The sequence below is a fragment of the Monodon monoceros genome, unplaced genomic scaffold, assembly GCF_005190385.1.
Source record: "Monodon monoceros isolate NGI ecotype Baffin Bay Population unplaced genomic scaffold, NGI_Narwhal_1 Super_Scaffold_22, whole genome shotgun sequence".
Classification (NCBI taxonomy): Eukaryota; Metazoa; Chordata; class Mammalia; order Artiodactyla; family Monodontidae; genus Monodon; species Monodon monoceros.
The window spans coordinates 18757923-18774559 of NW_021703779.1; the positions used below are offsets into that span (position 1 = coordinate 18757923).

General features: G+C 43.1%; 2 protein-coding genes across 9 annotated transcripts in view; one reads left to right on the forward strand and one right to left on the reverse strand.

Annotated features, from left to right (window-relative positions):
- The window catches only part of CNKSR2 (connector enhancer of kinase suppressor of Ras 2), a 256193-nt gene extending 246733 nt beyond the window's left edge, over positions 1-9460 (forward strand). For 4 of the 8 annotated variants that reach the window (XM_029240573.1, XM_029240574.1, XM_029240575.1 and 1 more), the window contains one exon: positions 24-1336. In XM_029240573.1, coding sequence (XP_029096406.1) covers positions 24-28 — 5 coding nt within the window. In that variant the 3' untranslated portion in view covers positions 29-1336. Of the gene's footprint in view, positions 1-23; positions 1337-7312; positions 7510-9103 lie in introns of those variants that run through there. The other 4 variants (XM_029240571.1, XM_029240572.1, XM_029240569.1 and 1 more) reach the window with 3 other exon arrangements.
- Positions 9461-12660: 3200 nt separating this feature from the next.
- KLHL34 (kelch like family member 34) lies at positions 12661-14601 on the reverse strand. The gene has a single exon (XM_029240068.1). It carries the CDS (start codon positions 14599-14601, stop codon positions 12661-12663), a length of 1941 nt encoding a protein of 646 aa, XP_029095901.1.
- Positions 14602-16637: the final 2036 nt, after the last annotated feature.

Here is a 16637-nt window from a genome sequence, read left to right on the forward strand (position 1 = left end):
GTATCACTGCTTTATCATATTAGGCTAATACACTGCGAGAGTTGGTAGAACCTCTCCATGCCAAATCGGATCCACTTCTGTTGGCACTCAACCCATTGGACTCACAGATTGATAAGCTAATGTTTAGAGAATTTAGATCGGAGAGAGTCGGCACGACGCAGACTCAACATCAACCTCTTGCAAGCAACTAAAATGGCCTCGTCCTTGCTGTTTATAACAGAAAACAGACTTTTAAAAGCTTAGATCATCAAGTGTTTTGGATTGGGGGCCTCCCTAAAGGGATATTAAGAGGGGCAGGCCACTCTTAAGAAGAATGCGAGCTTTCTCCACTGGGACTAGCATAAGATCAAAGCCAATCAAGATGGAGCACAGTGACAGAAAACTGCTGTTTCTGTGGGAGAACAGAGGGGAAGGGTATTATTGACTGGGGAAGGGCTCAGTTGTGTTCTCCTGACACAGGAAAGGAGAGGGATCAGCTCCAATAACTAGAAAACCCTGGCTGTTTAATGGACTCTTCGGTGGCCTCTTTAAGGCAAAGCAGAGAAAGCAAATTCTGTGTATTAAGTGTATTTTGCATTTTTAAAACTTGACGTGCTGTATTGTACTAAATTAAGTGTAATCTATTAAGGCAAGGTATACACAACCTGCTCTGAAACTTACTATGTTTATTCTATTATAAAGTGTATTCAGGTGCAACACAGAGACTGCTTTCGGTGACACTAATGAAGAAAATTCCACATGCCAGGCTTTATTAGATTCCTCAGCTAAAATCCTAACTTTCTCCTTATTTCTTGGCACTTGTATACAAATGGTGTTGCCTCATAGGACAGGCATGAGCTATTCTTTTCTGTAAAATTTTCCAAATCTATAGGCTGTGGTTTTCACTTTTGAAAAAGTATTTTGTCTGGTTGTCTTTCAAACTAGCTTCAGATATTATTTAATACTATGTAACTGGGTCACTTACGGCTCAATATTGCTTATTTTTCTTCTGTAGTGGATGTGAAATTTCCTTTAGTTGGATAAGATACTCTGTAATAATTTCAATGCTAATTAATGGATATTTCATACTGTGCAATGAACAGATAATTTAACATTGTATTTGAAAATGTTTTTTTTCTTCCTGTCGCCACAGTGTGTAGTATTGCATAATGTGAATACTTGTAAAAATATAAATTACGTAAAAATAAAAATATGGCCAATTGGTATCAGATCTTTTTAGATAGCTAAATAATTTGCTAAGTATGCTTGATAGTAAATATCTTTCTAAAGAGAAGTAATCTATGCTTCTTTCTCACAAATGGAATTTGTGTTGTGAATAAAATCACATTGATCTGCCTTACAGTTGCCTCTGTGCTCTAACCATTTTAATGTGTTTTTTTAAGTATATATAAAAATGATGGTTCTGGTATATAGAAATGCATCAAAAAGCATTTTGTTGGCATTTAATATTAGTGGGATTGTCTTGGGTCGTCCTCCCTGTTTAAGTCATAGTAAAATTTTATGATATGAAGAATTTTAGTTTTTTCTCATTAGGGAATATGGGGACTCCACATTAATTTTTAAATATGATCATCTCTTAGCTTTGTTTTTAAACTGTCCCCTTTATGAATTCCTGCCTAAGAACCAGGTACCTTGACCTCCATGTCTCTATTAGTTAAATTTTCTAAATTCTGTGGGCAAATATAGAATCTGTCATTTATGTTTGAGATTGTCCTTCAAAGAACCTTCCCTTTGGGACAATAAATCAATGCCAAGGACACCAAGATTTTGCCATCTGAACTATTTGTCATAAAAACTACCGTAATACCCTGAAAATGCAATCACGGTCATATATTTGTGGCATTAAACAACATAATTCGGCAGAAATTACATGCTTAGAGAATGAAGTGTAGAATAAGCTTCAGCTCTGTCTCTTTTGTTAACTATTTATGGAATTAAGCTTTACTGTTGTGCAGAAGGAATTGACAGACACTGGTATGGGCTGTACTTAATTTTGGTGAAGCACAAGGTCATTTGTACAGGGATGGGTTTCACATGTTCTTCTGTAAAAATACACTTAGCAAGATTGGTGGACTCACTCAAGCTGTCCTTTCAAAAGAACGGTTTTTTCCTCAGTTTTTTTCATCAGAGAAATTATTGTTATTTTGCCTAAAAGAAAATAAACCAATTACTTCTAATTATGAAAAGGGTAGTTGATTACAGAGTGACAAGTAAAAGCCAGGTTTTAAAATCTTATGCTTTTTTTCTGGTATAACAAACTGCCCTCCCCCAGTTTTACAATGCAAGGCATAGCTAGTTGACGTATAAAAACATGAATTAAAGAGAGTGAATCTTTCGTTATAAAACAATTCAAATTACAGTGTAAACTCCTGAATACATAATCATCTTTAGCATAAAACGTACAAACATTAAACCTATCTACATTAAACCCATTAAAACTTTGTCACCTTACATATAAATAAGTTGTTCATTATGGCACACTGGTAAATTAGTATTCACAGAAAATAGTCCCATGTCTCAACGCAAATGTTAATTGCCTTTCATGGCGAGAACAGTGCTCCACATACGTGATGCCATTCGCCTGGAAGCCTTGGAGCACTCTGTGGCCGTACAAGACCGAATGTCTCTCACACTTGACTGGTGACTAATGCTACTATGTTCAGCCTTCTCTCCACTTGTGACTTAGCCTTTCCCAACCTTCTGTGCTCATTACCCAGCTGTGTTGTGGAAGGAACAACTGTTTCCACGAGGACATCATTGTCCAATTTTAAAAGAGCACAGTTCCCTTCCAAAACATGTACCAGAACTGATTATTCATTGTTGGCTTGATTCTTCAAGAGCCCAGTTGGTATACTTGTTTTGTTTTGTTTTGTTTTGTTTTCATTTTTTCTCTCCTTCCACATTATCATTGCAGAGGCAGGGAAACAGCAAGGACACCAGAATGACATTTTAGGTCGCCACGTTTGTATTCTGTTCTCCTTAATTTTCACCAAAGAAACATGAACAAAATTACACAAGAGACCAGCGTACAAATTACACAGTCACCTGATAGGAAGCCCTCTTTGGAGTACTTAGTGTCTAAAGTAGAGAAAACCATCACTCAGTTTAAACGTTGGGTGCATGAGACACCATGCCAGGTAGAAGATTGGGAAATGCAAAGGAGAGCGAGGCATATACGCTCAGGGAAAGTCACAGTCTAAGTCTCTGAAGGAGGGTACACGTGGGGTGAGGTACAGGAAGAAAAAAAATTGGGATTTCTCCTCAGGTTTCATATCTCATTTTCTCGAATTTCTTTTCTGTGTCTATCTTATAATAGGCATATCTATTAATATAGGGTAATACATATATCTAAGTTATCAACAGAAGTGTTTTAACTGGTGAGGGTGTACAATCAAAAAAGTTTAATAACCACTGGGCATGAATGTAAGGAAATACATCAACCAAACACCTCGTAGTATTGGAAGAAATGCATTATCATCTGCTAATAAGCCATTTGCAAGAAAGTTCCAACCAACTGTTATTTTGCATTGGCTAATCTTTTCTTTGAGCTTTTCTTTATCACTACGTGGAGGTCATATGCAACCTGAAAGAACCAGACAACGAACTGTGGTGATGCTCAGCGTATTTCTAGCCTCACAGTGTTTCATGGTGTAGCTAGAGTATAAATGAAACAAGAAAGAGGATCTTCTTCCAGCCCTGCCACTTATGACACAGCCAGAAATGACCCTCTCTTGGCTGAGAGTACAAGTTATCAATAACTTCATTGTGATCCTCAAATCTATCAATGAAATTTTCTATAGGAAAGAGAACCTCATATGTTCTCTTCGCTTTAATAAAATTGGAATAGAAAAGCGTGTCGTCTTATGCACGACTAATTTACATGTTGTAAATGTAAATATAATTTGAGAGGGAATTTACTCCTTCATAGGCCCAGAATTCCTTAATAAGTTAGATACGAGTTAAAATTTCATTGTAGCAGTGATACACTTCCTCATTAGGAATCTCAGAAGGTTCCTCTATATGTCCTGTGGTTTGCATGTGGTCTTCTACACTTTGCCAACTTGCAGAAAACATTCATTCAAATTACAAACGAGCTGGGTTTGGGCCAGTGCTCCAAGGGCTGAACTGGCACGTTGAAAGAAAGTCAATCAGGAAGCAGACCTGACCGAGTGCTTGCCTCCTCTTCCAAAGCAAGCCTCTTCTAGAAGAAGAAAAGCAAGGGTTTAAAAGAGAGAGAAACCAGAAGAGAAGTGAGAAGGAGACGAAGAAGAAGAGGGCAAAAAGAGAAGATAAAGGTGCTTTCACATTTTCAGTTGCAGCGGTAGCCCCAATTGACTTAATTGGTATTCATCTGAGAAAAAAAAATGAAGGAAACCAATTGAGAATTATAAAAGAAAATAAAGGTCTGTTTTCGTCTTGAATGTTGAGTTCTGTGTTGTTTTGACTGTTGAGCACAGTGAATCAGATTTATAATGTGACTCTGCCCCTCACTCCCACTCCTTTGAAAAGAAAAGGACTCTTTGTCTAGTCTTAAAATGTTAAGTAACTGGTGGCATTTTGTGGTAGCCTGGCATCTCAGTCCCTCATCCTTCCTCATCCCACTACTGTGTCTTGTGTTGCATATGTGTATGATGTGTAGGGGTGGGGGGAGGGGGCCTGACTTATCTCTAATATCTCTATTCCATTACTCTACTTGGAAATGTTTCTGTGTTCTGTCTCATTGTGATTCCCTGTTCAAATGTGCTGCCCAGAGATAAATCCATACTCGATTCTTCTTATAGCTGTCAAACCAGGTTCTTTGTAGAATTATGTTGTCCTTTGTTTGAACGCTTCTTCCCCCCTTAATGGCAAGAAGGAAAAAAAAACTTCCAGTTTTTAGCTATGTTTGTCACTTTTTATATTAAAGCTTTACTTACACTTCTAGAGGTAAAACTACATTGAAATTTTATTAAAAAATCAAGCAACTGGCTCAGTATTCCACAAACTTTAAGAATTGAGGAGAAAGAAAACTGGGTAAGAATGGTTTTTCAACAAAATATATACTCCCTACATGTTAGGTAATATGGAAGGAGGTTATCTTAAAATAAAAGTTTACTATGTGAAAATACTTCTGCCTCCTTTAAATCCTAAAACTATAATCTGAATCCCTTTTTTCTTTACCTTCCTTCAAGAACTGAACAACTAATAATACATTAGGCTACCTGATACCTAGACTACTATAATTCACATCTGTTAGGTCTACCATTTCTCTCCCACCCTCTGCTCTATGAAATTACATCTGGCTTAAGATGCAGTCTTGCCTTGAGGCAGAAAGAATGGTAACTACTAAATAATTCCTCAGGATTCTTTCTTGGCCTATGATTTTATGAAATGGAATTATGCTGTTCAAAAGTATCCTTGTTTTTACAACTCCATTTAGTTACTCTGAATGACGTTATAATTTCGTGCCTTTCTGGCTCCAAACCATTCTCGGTTAAAATTCCTTATCTCATTTCAATCTTCTTAGCCCACAAGGCAGTTCCTCCTTTTTACAGTCCTCTGTCCCCCCACCCCCTCAAAATCCTCTAGGTGTTGCAAACATTGAAGGATGAGCCAACAGAGAATTAAAACGCTGTTTAAAGGGATTTTTGTATTTTTAGTTTATAGTTCTAACTTAGATATATGATTAGGAAGTTAAAATTTGTTATAGAGGAATTAGTGATTGCAGGTGCTGATAACAAAGAACTTTCTAATAGAAGGATTCGACAATCATACTTACCAATAGTTGCCAACCTCAGCAACAGAGCCAAAAATTGAATATGAAACTTAAATGAAGTTACTTTTTCATCCTAAAGATGATCCCCTCAAGTTAAGGTACTGTGTTGGTGGGCTTTGGGGGCAGTTTTTTTTAGAATGCTGCATTTTAAGCAAGTCTCACAAATTCATTTAACACCTACTGTTAAATACACAGTTCAAATGATTCCTGACAAAATTGGCAGTCTAGAATTCTTGTTAAAATCATGGATTCTGGAGCCAGACTGGCCAGTCGGAATTGTAGCTCTACCACTTACTAAATGTGACCTTGAGCAAGGTACTTCCCTGCTATAAAATGAAAATCAAATAGATCTAGTCCTAGTACTGCTGTGAGGATTAAATGAGATCATGAATGTTAAGCATTTACCCTACTGCCCGGCACTTACAAATGTTAACTACATTATTACCAATTAGGGCGTCTTTTTTTTTTTTTAAACTATGACAGAAAGCCTAAAATATTTACATGGACCATGGTGGAATGAACAACATTCCATATTTACTTCTTGGGCCAATGTAATTAGTATTCCTCAAATAGGACTCTTAAGCTCTCTATTAAAGGAAATGTGATATAACCCTAATCCTCTCTCCCAATCCAAGCACGATCCAAGTTCATCTTTGTTTATCATTGAGAAAGATATGACATCAGTATATTCAGACAATTCAAGAATAATATGGGAGTTTTGATTTGTTCAAATAGATCTAAGATCCTTTCCTGAACCAGTCTCTAATTTTTTTTTCTCAAAAATATTTAATTGGAGTGTTTTCTTCCCAGGTCTTTCAAATGTTAAGTAGCTTCTTTTAGTCCATGCCAGATTTTTGCTTACATCTGCATATAAACATTCCCATATCTCATTCTAATTAAAGCATTATTATTGATGATAATTTATGATCATTTACTGTATTTACAATGTGGCAGGCATTACTATGGCAGTCACATGACACCTAATAATCCTCTACGGCACACTATTAGAAGATTTTTACAATGATATATACTCCAGTGAATGCTATTCCATCTTATGAAGTCTGGAAAAATGTAAAAATCAGTTCATTCAGTATTGCTAAACCAGGAGAGCTCTGTTACTTAGCACTTCTATGCTTATCAGTATAATGATAAGGGATATTCACTAATGTTTTAAAATATTAAATTACGTGCAGGATTGTTTCTGTGTTGTGTACCTTTTGTACTCTAATTCTTTGAACTTAATGGACTCAAGATATGTACAGTGATTTGCTACTAAGAGAATATTTTGTTAATCAAAGCATCCTATTAATTGATCATTCTAAAACAATTGGCTGCCTGTAGCTAGTCTTACCCAGTATAACCAGCAACTGTGGGTTTGGTGGGGTTTGTTGTTGTTGTTTTTTTTTTTTTTTAATGTAAGAGAGTGTTTTCCCAATCATTCATTATCCTGTTTTTCAGATATTTTTTTAGTAGATATTTGGAGTGTCAAATAACTGTTTATTACACAGAATTTATTTCTCTCTCTCTTATTATTATTTTTTTTTTTGGACATTGCAGGTGAAAGTAGGGAAGAAAAGTTAGGAGACTCTTTGCAAGATTTATATAGGGCATTGGAGCAAGCCAGTCTGTCACCACTGGGAGAACATCGCATTTCAACCAAGATGGAATACAAGCTATCATTTATAAAGAGATGTAATGATCCTGTGATGAATGAAAAACTACACAGGCTAAGAATTCTCAAAAGCACTTTAAAGGTAAGATACGAAATGGAAGGAGAAATTCCTTTTAAGAGATTCATTCCTGAACTCAAAGTGGATTATCAGATACTCCAGGGGACAAAATACAAAATGGCGGGGGGTGGGGGGAGCGGAGGATAAACATACCGAATGCGAAGCCGAAGCCGAGCTGTTTCTTTAGCGTAATAAGTGTATTTGGCCAAAAGCAAATAATGTTAACTTTTTATTAACATCTCAAAGCACTGACTAAGTGTTATATGAGTTAGTTCTAGGAGAAAACAGGGCATAATTAATTTTTTTTCCAAAAATGCAGGGCTGGTGTTATTCCTCAGTCTTTTGTTTTCCTAAGATAAATATGCCATGTTGTGGAACTAATATAGTTACTAAAAGAACACAGCATGCATGCAGAATGCAATAGTGGGTGCTAAAATTGTTTGAGATATTTTGTGAATATCTCCTGCAGCACATTTGGAGTGATTCATGTTCCATGTAGAAATTTTATAATTGTTCTGTATACACCATCAGTTCCCAACTGACATGTTACTTTCATATTATACATTTCCATAAGCGTTTACATAGTCTCCAGTCTTCTTCTGCCACCCCCAGATTGAGGAGGAAGTGGTGAGGAAAGGGAAACAGAGGCAGGAAGTTGAAGAAGGAGCCAGAAGAGTCAGCCCCCTCACTCTGTGTGTATCAGGGGAGAGGGCGTGCCATACACACTCTCCCTAAGCAGACCCTGCACCCTGGAAAACTCAAAAACAGAAAAGAAATGTCATACAGAGTTTGTGACGCAGTAATTTCAGGAAACAAAAGGTCAAAGAGCTCCTTTGGGAAATATTGCAGATCTGTAGTATGCTGCTGAGGTTTTGTGAATTTTGAAACAGAGGTGAATACCAAAGAGATAAACAAAATAGGAAATGCATGATTTGAAAACATTTCTGGTAGCAGGCAGCCAAGTTTTCAGTCAATTAGCTTTCAGTTGGTATTCATGCGAATACTATTGCAAATCCGTGGGATAATTTAATGGCCTATTGGTAACTAAGACCAGAATTTTTAAAAGAGCTATAATATTCGTAAGAATAATTCCGGTGCCCAATTCTAGTCCAAAGATATCCTAACCCTCCGTCCTCCCAGAGCCACACACCCCACCCCCATTCAGGTCCAAACCACCAAGGGACCATCTAGCAGAAGGAAAAAGGACAGTGCAAAAGTAACTCAAGACATAGAATGTGGTAAGTCCACTCAACAGCAGTGATCAAGTGTTACGGGGACTTATCTAAATGAAGGAGAAAACATTTTTTCCAGTTGTCGAAGGAAGGCTTCAGGAAATGAGAGGCATATGAACTGGATGTTAAAGAATGAGGAAGGTTTCCGTAGGCAGAGATGGGAAACAGGACAGGCCAGAAGAAAAAATAAACCGTACAGAGTGGGCAGTACGAGGCATGCCTGCATGTAGGAAAAAGTGCACTAGTATTTGAGTCTAAATAGCTGAGTTTGAGTATACCAGAGCTGTTTCTTGTGGGCCTCTTAATAGTTTGCCTATTAACTTTTTATTTTAAATTTGAAGAACAGTCTGTCCCTATTGTAACTGTTGAATCCTTTTGCTTTTCAGGCCAGAGAAGGGGAAGTAGCCATTATTGATAAAGTCCTAGACAATCCAGACTTGACATCAAAAGAATTCCAACAATGGAAGCAGATGTACCTCGATCTTTTCTTGGATATCTGTCAAAACACCACCTCAAATGACCCATTAAGTATTTCTTCTGAAGTAGATGTAATCACTTCCTCCCTAACACACACTCATTCATACATTGAAACGCATGTGTAAGTGTATTCTGCCCTCTGGCCATGTGGTACCTTCTGGTACTTTGAACAAGTATATAAGGTAGTTTTTATATCAACGTGTGGGACACGTGACAAGCTATACTTCAATGTTACCAAAACTATATGAAACAAACCCTATATGGTCATAATACCACTGTCTTTAATGAGCATTTGTATATTTTATATGCAGTTAGTGCTCAGCTTATGTTTACCATGTGCAAAATCAGCTGTCTTCAATGACTTAAAGTTAACTTTTGCAAACAACTCTGAAGACAGGTGGTCTTCAAGTAGAAAAAACAAAAAGGCGGTTTTCTATCTAAGGTCATCTTTTCTCCCTTTAATTTTATATAAACAAAACTTCAAAACTAAATCACATTTTTTCAGGTGCAGACATCCTTGTGGGTGGGAAAGAATTTAAACCTTTTTTATATTTATTAAAATGTTCTAAGAATTTTCTTAAACATTGCACAAAGTTTAATGCTGTAGTTTTATTTTTGTGAAATGTAGATGCGCATACAAGAGTTAAGCAAAACAGAAGAGCATCAACATAAGAAAAGTTCAGGTATCTAATATTCGTCTTAATAGTCTATTAACTTGTGAAAGCTGGTTAATGGAAATAGTATTCCAAATCCATGGGGACACTTAATGGTGTATCAGGGCAAAGCTTTGTAAGATGTTTTTGTAACTGAGACCAAAATTGAAGATAGAGCTGCTTTATTTTCTTGGTTTAAATCTTCCTTTATTTTTGTAGTGATGAAATGCTGATTGTGTATAGAGGACTTTGAGAGTGGATTTTTTAAAACACACTTAACTCACCCAGAAAGGCAGCTAACATATATATATGTGTATATGTATATATATGTATGTATATATATATATATATATATATATATATATATATATATAATTTCAGCCCAAACTCATTTTTTTAAACTCCAACTTCTAAAAAGTTACAAGGTATAAACGTAAATGAATCAACTTCCCAGTTAGGGTCAATTTTCCCCCTAGTCCATTATTTAAACTTTATATATAATTATACTTCAGGCAGGGAAGTAAAATATGTTTACTTACAGGCTGATGTATGTTCTAATATAGAAAACAATGTTGAAAAACAAAAATGTACCTCTCTCCTGAGGAGCAAGAGGATGATGGTCATTCAGAGATATATTACATTGAATTATACGAGAGAAACAATTTTTAGAGGTTTTTCCTAGTTTCATGATTTGTTCTATAGAGTGGATGAAGTCTATGAAAAAATCCTCTTCATATATTTCCATTTATAAGCATCTCGTTTTTGAAAGTGATCACAGCATGATAATGACTGTGCTGCTTTTTAGTGTCTGGCTGCATAACGTGTAAGTCACAATTTGCTGGTTTGGGGTTTTGTTTTTTTAGGAGGAGGAAGAGACCCTCCTTTACTATTCTATATCCTAAAATCTACTTCTAATCAGCTTTATACTGTTGCCTGTACAGCTCAGTGAATGAATGTACTTTCATCTCTAAGAGTTCAGATATCTGCCAGTGAATATTTTTGCTGTAGAGGAGAAAGTAAGAACTCCACAGCGGGGATCTTTTCCTTTGCTTTTGAAACCACCATTGAATCACTATCGTTTTGCAGACTTTGCACAACTGTACAGGAGAGTGGCCTTTCTACAGCACATTTTCAGTAATCCTATATTTAGTCAAAATGGATGAGAAATCATGTATTAATGTTTGTATGGAATTTTGGGTCCGGTGTAATATTTTTATCATTTAAAAAAAAAACTATTTGTAAAAACATTTATTTACTGCATGGGTGTTGATGCACATTAAATTTGTGGGATTTTGTATATGTAAAAAAACAAAAAGCAAAAAAACAAAAACCTCTTGTCCTAAAATGAAGTGTGCTTGTTACAGGTGTTTAGACTTGTTAATGTTTACTAGACCAAATGCGTACATTTACTTAAAAATACCTGTACCTGATGGATGTGTCGTGGATACAGTGGCCAGGTTGTGCCCTGGAAACAGTGAGCGGTTGATGGAAAGACTAGCTGTGTTGCTACTAAGCGGCTTTTACTTTGGTAAAGTTGTTTTAAATGGTAAAAATTAAACTAATGAATTTTAAAAGACTCGTGGCTAGCCTAGCATGAAAGAGACCTTTTAACACTATATATCTGTACATTTTATTGCATTAGTTTCAAATCTAGGAGAGAGGCAGCACTGTAAACTGAAGTCAAATAAATTCAGCTCTTAATGAATCCTTATAAAGCACCTATTTTATTCATGCAGTCCTCATCACATTTCTTTGTGACCTAATCACACAGCCGCCACCACCCCACCACCCCACCCCCGGTTACAAGTTTTAACTTTGTCACTCCATTGGTGGTACAAGCCAGAAGAAGCACCTGTCCAGTGTATACAAGAATCTTCTCTGAGGTCCTGCAAAATCAAGCTGGTTTCCCATTTACCTGAAAGGAACTTTAAAATTTCACCTACTCCTCTTTCGTTTCTCTGTGATTCTTTTGGGAAGGTGGGGCAGAGGGTGGGGGGGGGTACCACTAAAAATAAACTTTAAAAATATTTTTTTACAAATATTACCTACGGCATGTCTGCAGAATGAACATTTAAAGAGGATGAATGAAATAGGGTTTTGATTTGTTTTTCTTAGGTGTTCCACTAAGCCAAAGAAGCCTGATTATTATGGCTAAGGGCTGCAGAAATAAAAGTTAAAACCAATGAGCTGCCAAAAGCCAGGGCAAAAGCAGACTAGGGTAAGTAAGGATGAAGTACAGAAAAACTTAACCTAGGTTATTTTCTCAAAAAAAAATGGTGCTTTCTTAGAGATTTTTTTCCTCTCAGTTCCATATCTATATTAAACTATCAGAGCAGAACTATAACCATGATTCTGGATCATAAAATCATAGTTCTTCCTACAATGATTGCATGTGTTTATTAACCAAGGCACTTTCCCTTCACTATTTATTCAGATAAATATTTATTTATTCAGATAATGCCATCTTCTAGAACCATTTATTACAGTCTTTATAGCTAACAATTTTCTGGTCTTGTACATAATTTCTTATGGTACGTTTTTTGGCTGTTTGGCACAAAAGTAGTCACTGTTTAGCGCCTGGGAAACACTAACTACCAGAGGGAAAATAGGGTCATGTTTTATTTTCAAAGTCCATGTCTAGCCCAGCATGAGAATTTCTAGAAATCCCCAGTTCACTGAAGATGATTCATATATCCTTCTAAATTTGACCCGTCCTGTCTCCCATTCTCAGAGTAAGGGGAAATGTTCCTCTTTGGCCAAGCCTAAGGAAAAGCCCACGGGTTGCTCTGTAAGCCTGGTCAGGCGCGACTTGCTCACTGACCCATTAAGCCCAGCACTAAATCTGGCGCCTCTCCAGGCTCCCCCTCCCTCTCCTCGTCCCCACCCTCGGCCAGCTGCAGCACTGCGCACTGCAGGCCGCTCCAGGCCCAAGGCAGCGCGCAACCAGTGTCCTCCCAGCGGTCCAGGTCGAGGTCATAACCCACCACGTTGCGGGTAGGCACCTGGCGTGAGTCCTGCCACTTCAGGCCTCCCAGCAGCAGCACCGTCTCGTCCACCACGGCCAGCCCATAGCAGAAGCGGTCGTAGGGTAGCGGCCGCAGCCGAGTCCACTGGTCGGTGCCGGGGTCGTAGCGCTCGATTTCGGAGAAGGGCTCGTAGCGCCCCAGAAAGGCGAACAGCGCGCCGCGCAGTGCGGCCATGTGGTGCCCGAAGCGGGCCGTGCCCATAGGCGCCCTCTTGCTCCACGCCTGCTCCCCGGGGCCCAGGGAGAACAAGTCCCGGAGGCTGCTCGCGCCGCCCTCGCCTCTCCCCGCCTTGCCCCCGGAGACGTACACGACGCCGCAGTTCCCGACAGCCCCCGCGTGGCCGTGCAGGGCCCGCGGCAGCGCCCCGGCCGCCGTCCAGCGGTCCCGGCGCAGGTCGTACATCTCCACTGAAGCCAGCGCTTCGCCGCCCGCGCCCAGGCCCCCGACGGCCAGGAGCCCCTCACCCACGGCGCCGCACCAGAAATGGGCCCGCGCTTCCCGCATAGCGGGCACAGTCGTCCAAGCGTGGAAGCGCGGGTCATAACGGTGCACTTGGGCCGTGACCGCCCGCAGGCCGTCGGCTGTGGGGGAGGAGCCGCCGCCCGACGGGGTCTCCCCGCCGAGGACGAACAGGAAGTTGCCCGCGGCGCACACGCTGTGTCCCAGTAGCGGAGCGGGCAGCCGCGTGAGGCTGCGCCAGCGGTGGTTGTACCCGTCAAAGGCCACCACGTCCTGGGTAAGCTCCCACTCCTCCTCCTCCTCATCCTCCACATGCTCCTCTTCCTCGGGCTCCGCCGCGGCGCCCCTCCCCCTGGCTGCCCGCCGGGGGGCCACGACCTCCTCGGTCACCACCTCCCGCCCCCTGCACCCCCCGACCAACAAGATGCGGGTTTGGGGGCTCCGGACGCTGGTCTGCTCGTCCTGCATGAGCGGCTGGCGGGAGGGCGACGTGTGGTAGTTGAGGGCCTGGATGATGAGGCCCTTGACCCGGGAGGGCAGGGTGAGGCCGGAGCCCGAGTACACGCGCCGCAGCACGTCTGTGGGCACCAGGCCGAAGCGGACGCGCTCGAGCAGCGCGGCGCAGTGGGCCAGCCGTTCGGCCTCGGGCTCCTGCTGCAGCCAGGCCAGAGCCAGGCCCAGCAGCCGGGCCTCGGGCACGCGCGCCACGTCAGGGGCACCCAGCACGGCCCTCAGCGACGCGGGGTTGAGCTCCAGCAGCCCGGTGGGGCCCGCGCCCAGCGCCAGCAGCTCCCGCAGGTGGCTCACAATGCAGCGCTCGGCCACGCCCAGCGTCTGCACCAGGCCGAAGCGCGCCGCCATGTTGGCGGCGAAGCAGCAGTTATCAGGGGCTAGCTGGCGCTCCAGGTAGCGGCCGCACAACCCCAGGGCCTCGGTGACCTGCAGGTAGCTGGCGGCCTCCAGCGTGTCCTCCACGGTGTCCATGGAGAGCGGCAGCCAGGCGGTGTAGATGAAGTCCAGCAGGCGCTGCAGGCCGGCCGCTGACGGCACATGCAGGTGGATCACGGGCGCCCGGGATTCCCGGGTGTGGCCCTTGAACAGGGCCCTGAAGTAGTCGCTGGAACACGCGAGGAGCGACCTGTGCGCCGGGAACTCGCTGCCCTCGGCCTCCAGAGTCACGTCGCACAGAAAGCCCTCGGCGCGCAGGGCCTGATAGCCGGTGAGCAGCGCGCCGCCATGAGCTTTGCAGTAAGACAGGAAGTAACTCATGACGCCCAGGGCGGGAAGTGGCCGGGCTGGGGCTGGGGCCAGCCGGGCGCGGCCGGAGACATCCCGGGACACGGCGCCGCCAGGTCCCCCGTGCGAGCCGAAGAGCCCCTAGCAGGGGCCCAGTTTTGCCTGCTCAGCTTAAATCCCAGGCCTCCTTCATACAGGTCCGCAGATCTTCCAGTCCCCCTCTCAGAGCAAATCGGGTCGGGGAACGGTTTCCAGAAGCCCCTAGTAGCGGAGGGCAAGGCGTTTGGAGTCTTCCGGGAGGTGCAGGGCTCGGTTTCGGCGGCTGCCGAGGCTGCCAGAGCGTTGCCCAAAGCCCTCTCCACGGCCCAGTTTAGGGAGCCCACACTTGCGCGCCAGGGGCCGCAGTGGCCGCGCACCATCACCTGGAAGGGCGGAGCTGCAGGTAGACTGACTCCAGGGGAGTGCTGGATCTCCGACGGCCCAGATGCGCAGATGTGGCCCGACTCGGGCCGTCCGGGAAGTGCGGGGCGAGGGCTCTGACCTCCCGGGGGTGGACAGGGAGGGTTCTGCGGGCACCCGCGAGGGCCGGGGACAACTAGCTACGGGGCAAGGGGGGTGAGCTTGTTCCGCGCGGAGGATCAAATCAAAGCCTAGGGGATTAAGGAGGGGGGGGCTCAGGTCAGCGCGGAGGGTCGGAGGCGTGATTGGCCGCAGCACATAACATGCCGGTAGCTCACAGCGACAGGAATAGCGCGCGGCCTCGGCCTTCCCGGCGCGCCCCGCCCCACGCCCCGGCTGCTGGCTGAGAACTGAGGGCCGGGACGCGGGAGCAAGCGGCCCGGGCCTGGGACATGACTCCGGCGACCCCACAAGCCTCCGGTCACCAGCGGGTCCCGGGAACCCGGCTGGGGTGCGGGAGGCGCTCACTGGAGAGGCGCGAGTCGCGGGGACCCTGTGCCTGTTGGTGTCTGGGGAGGGGCGCCCGGCTGGTCTGGAGGAGTGTCGACCCCCCCGGTGTCTCTGCGCCTGGGAAAAACGCCCCTGGCTTGCAACTTTCTGCTTTGAGGAGGCCCTAATTAATCCAGCTAGAGCGGGGATTAAGCGGCGATTTTGCGCGCTGACACCCAGGAGGCCGCTGTGCTCGGAGGAGCAGCTGGCGGGAATCACGCCGGGGCGAACCGACGCTCCTCGCCAGCGGCGCTCCGGAGCACGCTCCTCACCTGGACTCACCCTTGCGAGATGCTGGGCCTACTCTGCGCCCTTCCCGAGGTCTCCCTGGCTTGTTTCACATTCCGCTTTCAGGAATTTGCTCCCGCCCAGCTCCCCGACCCCGGCTGAGTTACCCCTTCCTGTTCTTAGACCCCACCCGGCCCATCCCTTGGCAAAGTGGACACGGAGATTGTAGGTGACTTGGGTTTTCTGCCTTTGAATGACCGCTTCATTTAAGAAAATAAGTCTTTCCAGTTTGTCTCCCAGGCTTTACAGGCTCTGATGTAATTACTGCCTGCTCCATTCTCAATGCCGTGACGTGATAATGGGCAGTAAGGTTGCAAAGCTCGGTAGAGGCTGGAGTTTTGAAGGGCCCATCCTCATCAAGTTATTTTTATAAGATGCACCCAGCACCTTATAAAAGGTGAAATGATGACTAAAACCACCCCAATCTTGAGACATCAGGAAAGCATTTCTCATCTCTGACACCCTGCTCTTAAATAACTAAATGATTAATATAGCTGTTCTTTCTTGCCAGTTTGGAGGGTTCTGTGTGTTTTGCTTTCATCTAGAATTGATTTTTCTATTTTCTAATACAACCCTTCTGGTAATCTGTTTTAAGTGCACCTTTTGAAGGCATCTGAAATAACTTGCATTTCTGAGAGTTAGGGTTGTATTTCATTTAAAAAAAAAATCCAAGGAAGGATAAAATTCATCATTTTCTGCCTGGTATGCCATCGGTACTTACAGGGCCTCCAGTTAGAAGCAATTCTTGAAGTACATAAAAATATTAGTAAAATGATTTTGCTTTGTTGTCAAAGATGAAACTGATTTATGACTTAAATTAGTCAAATTATAAA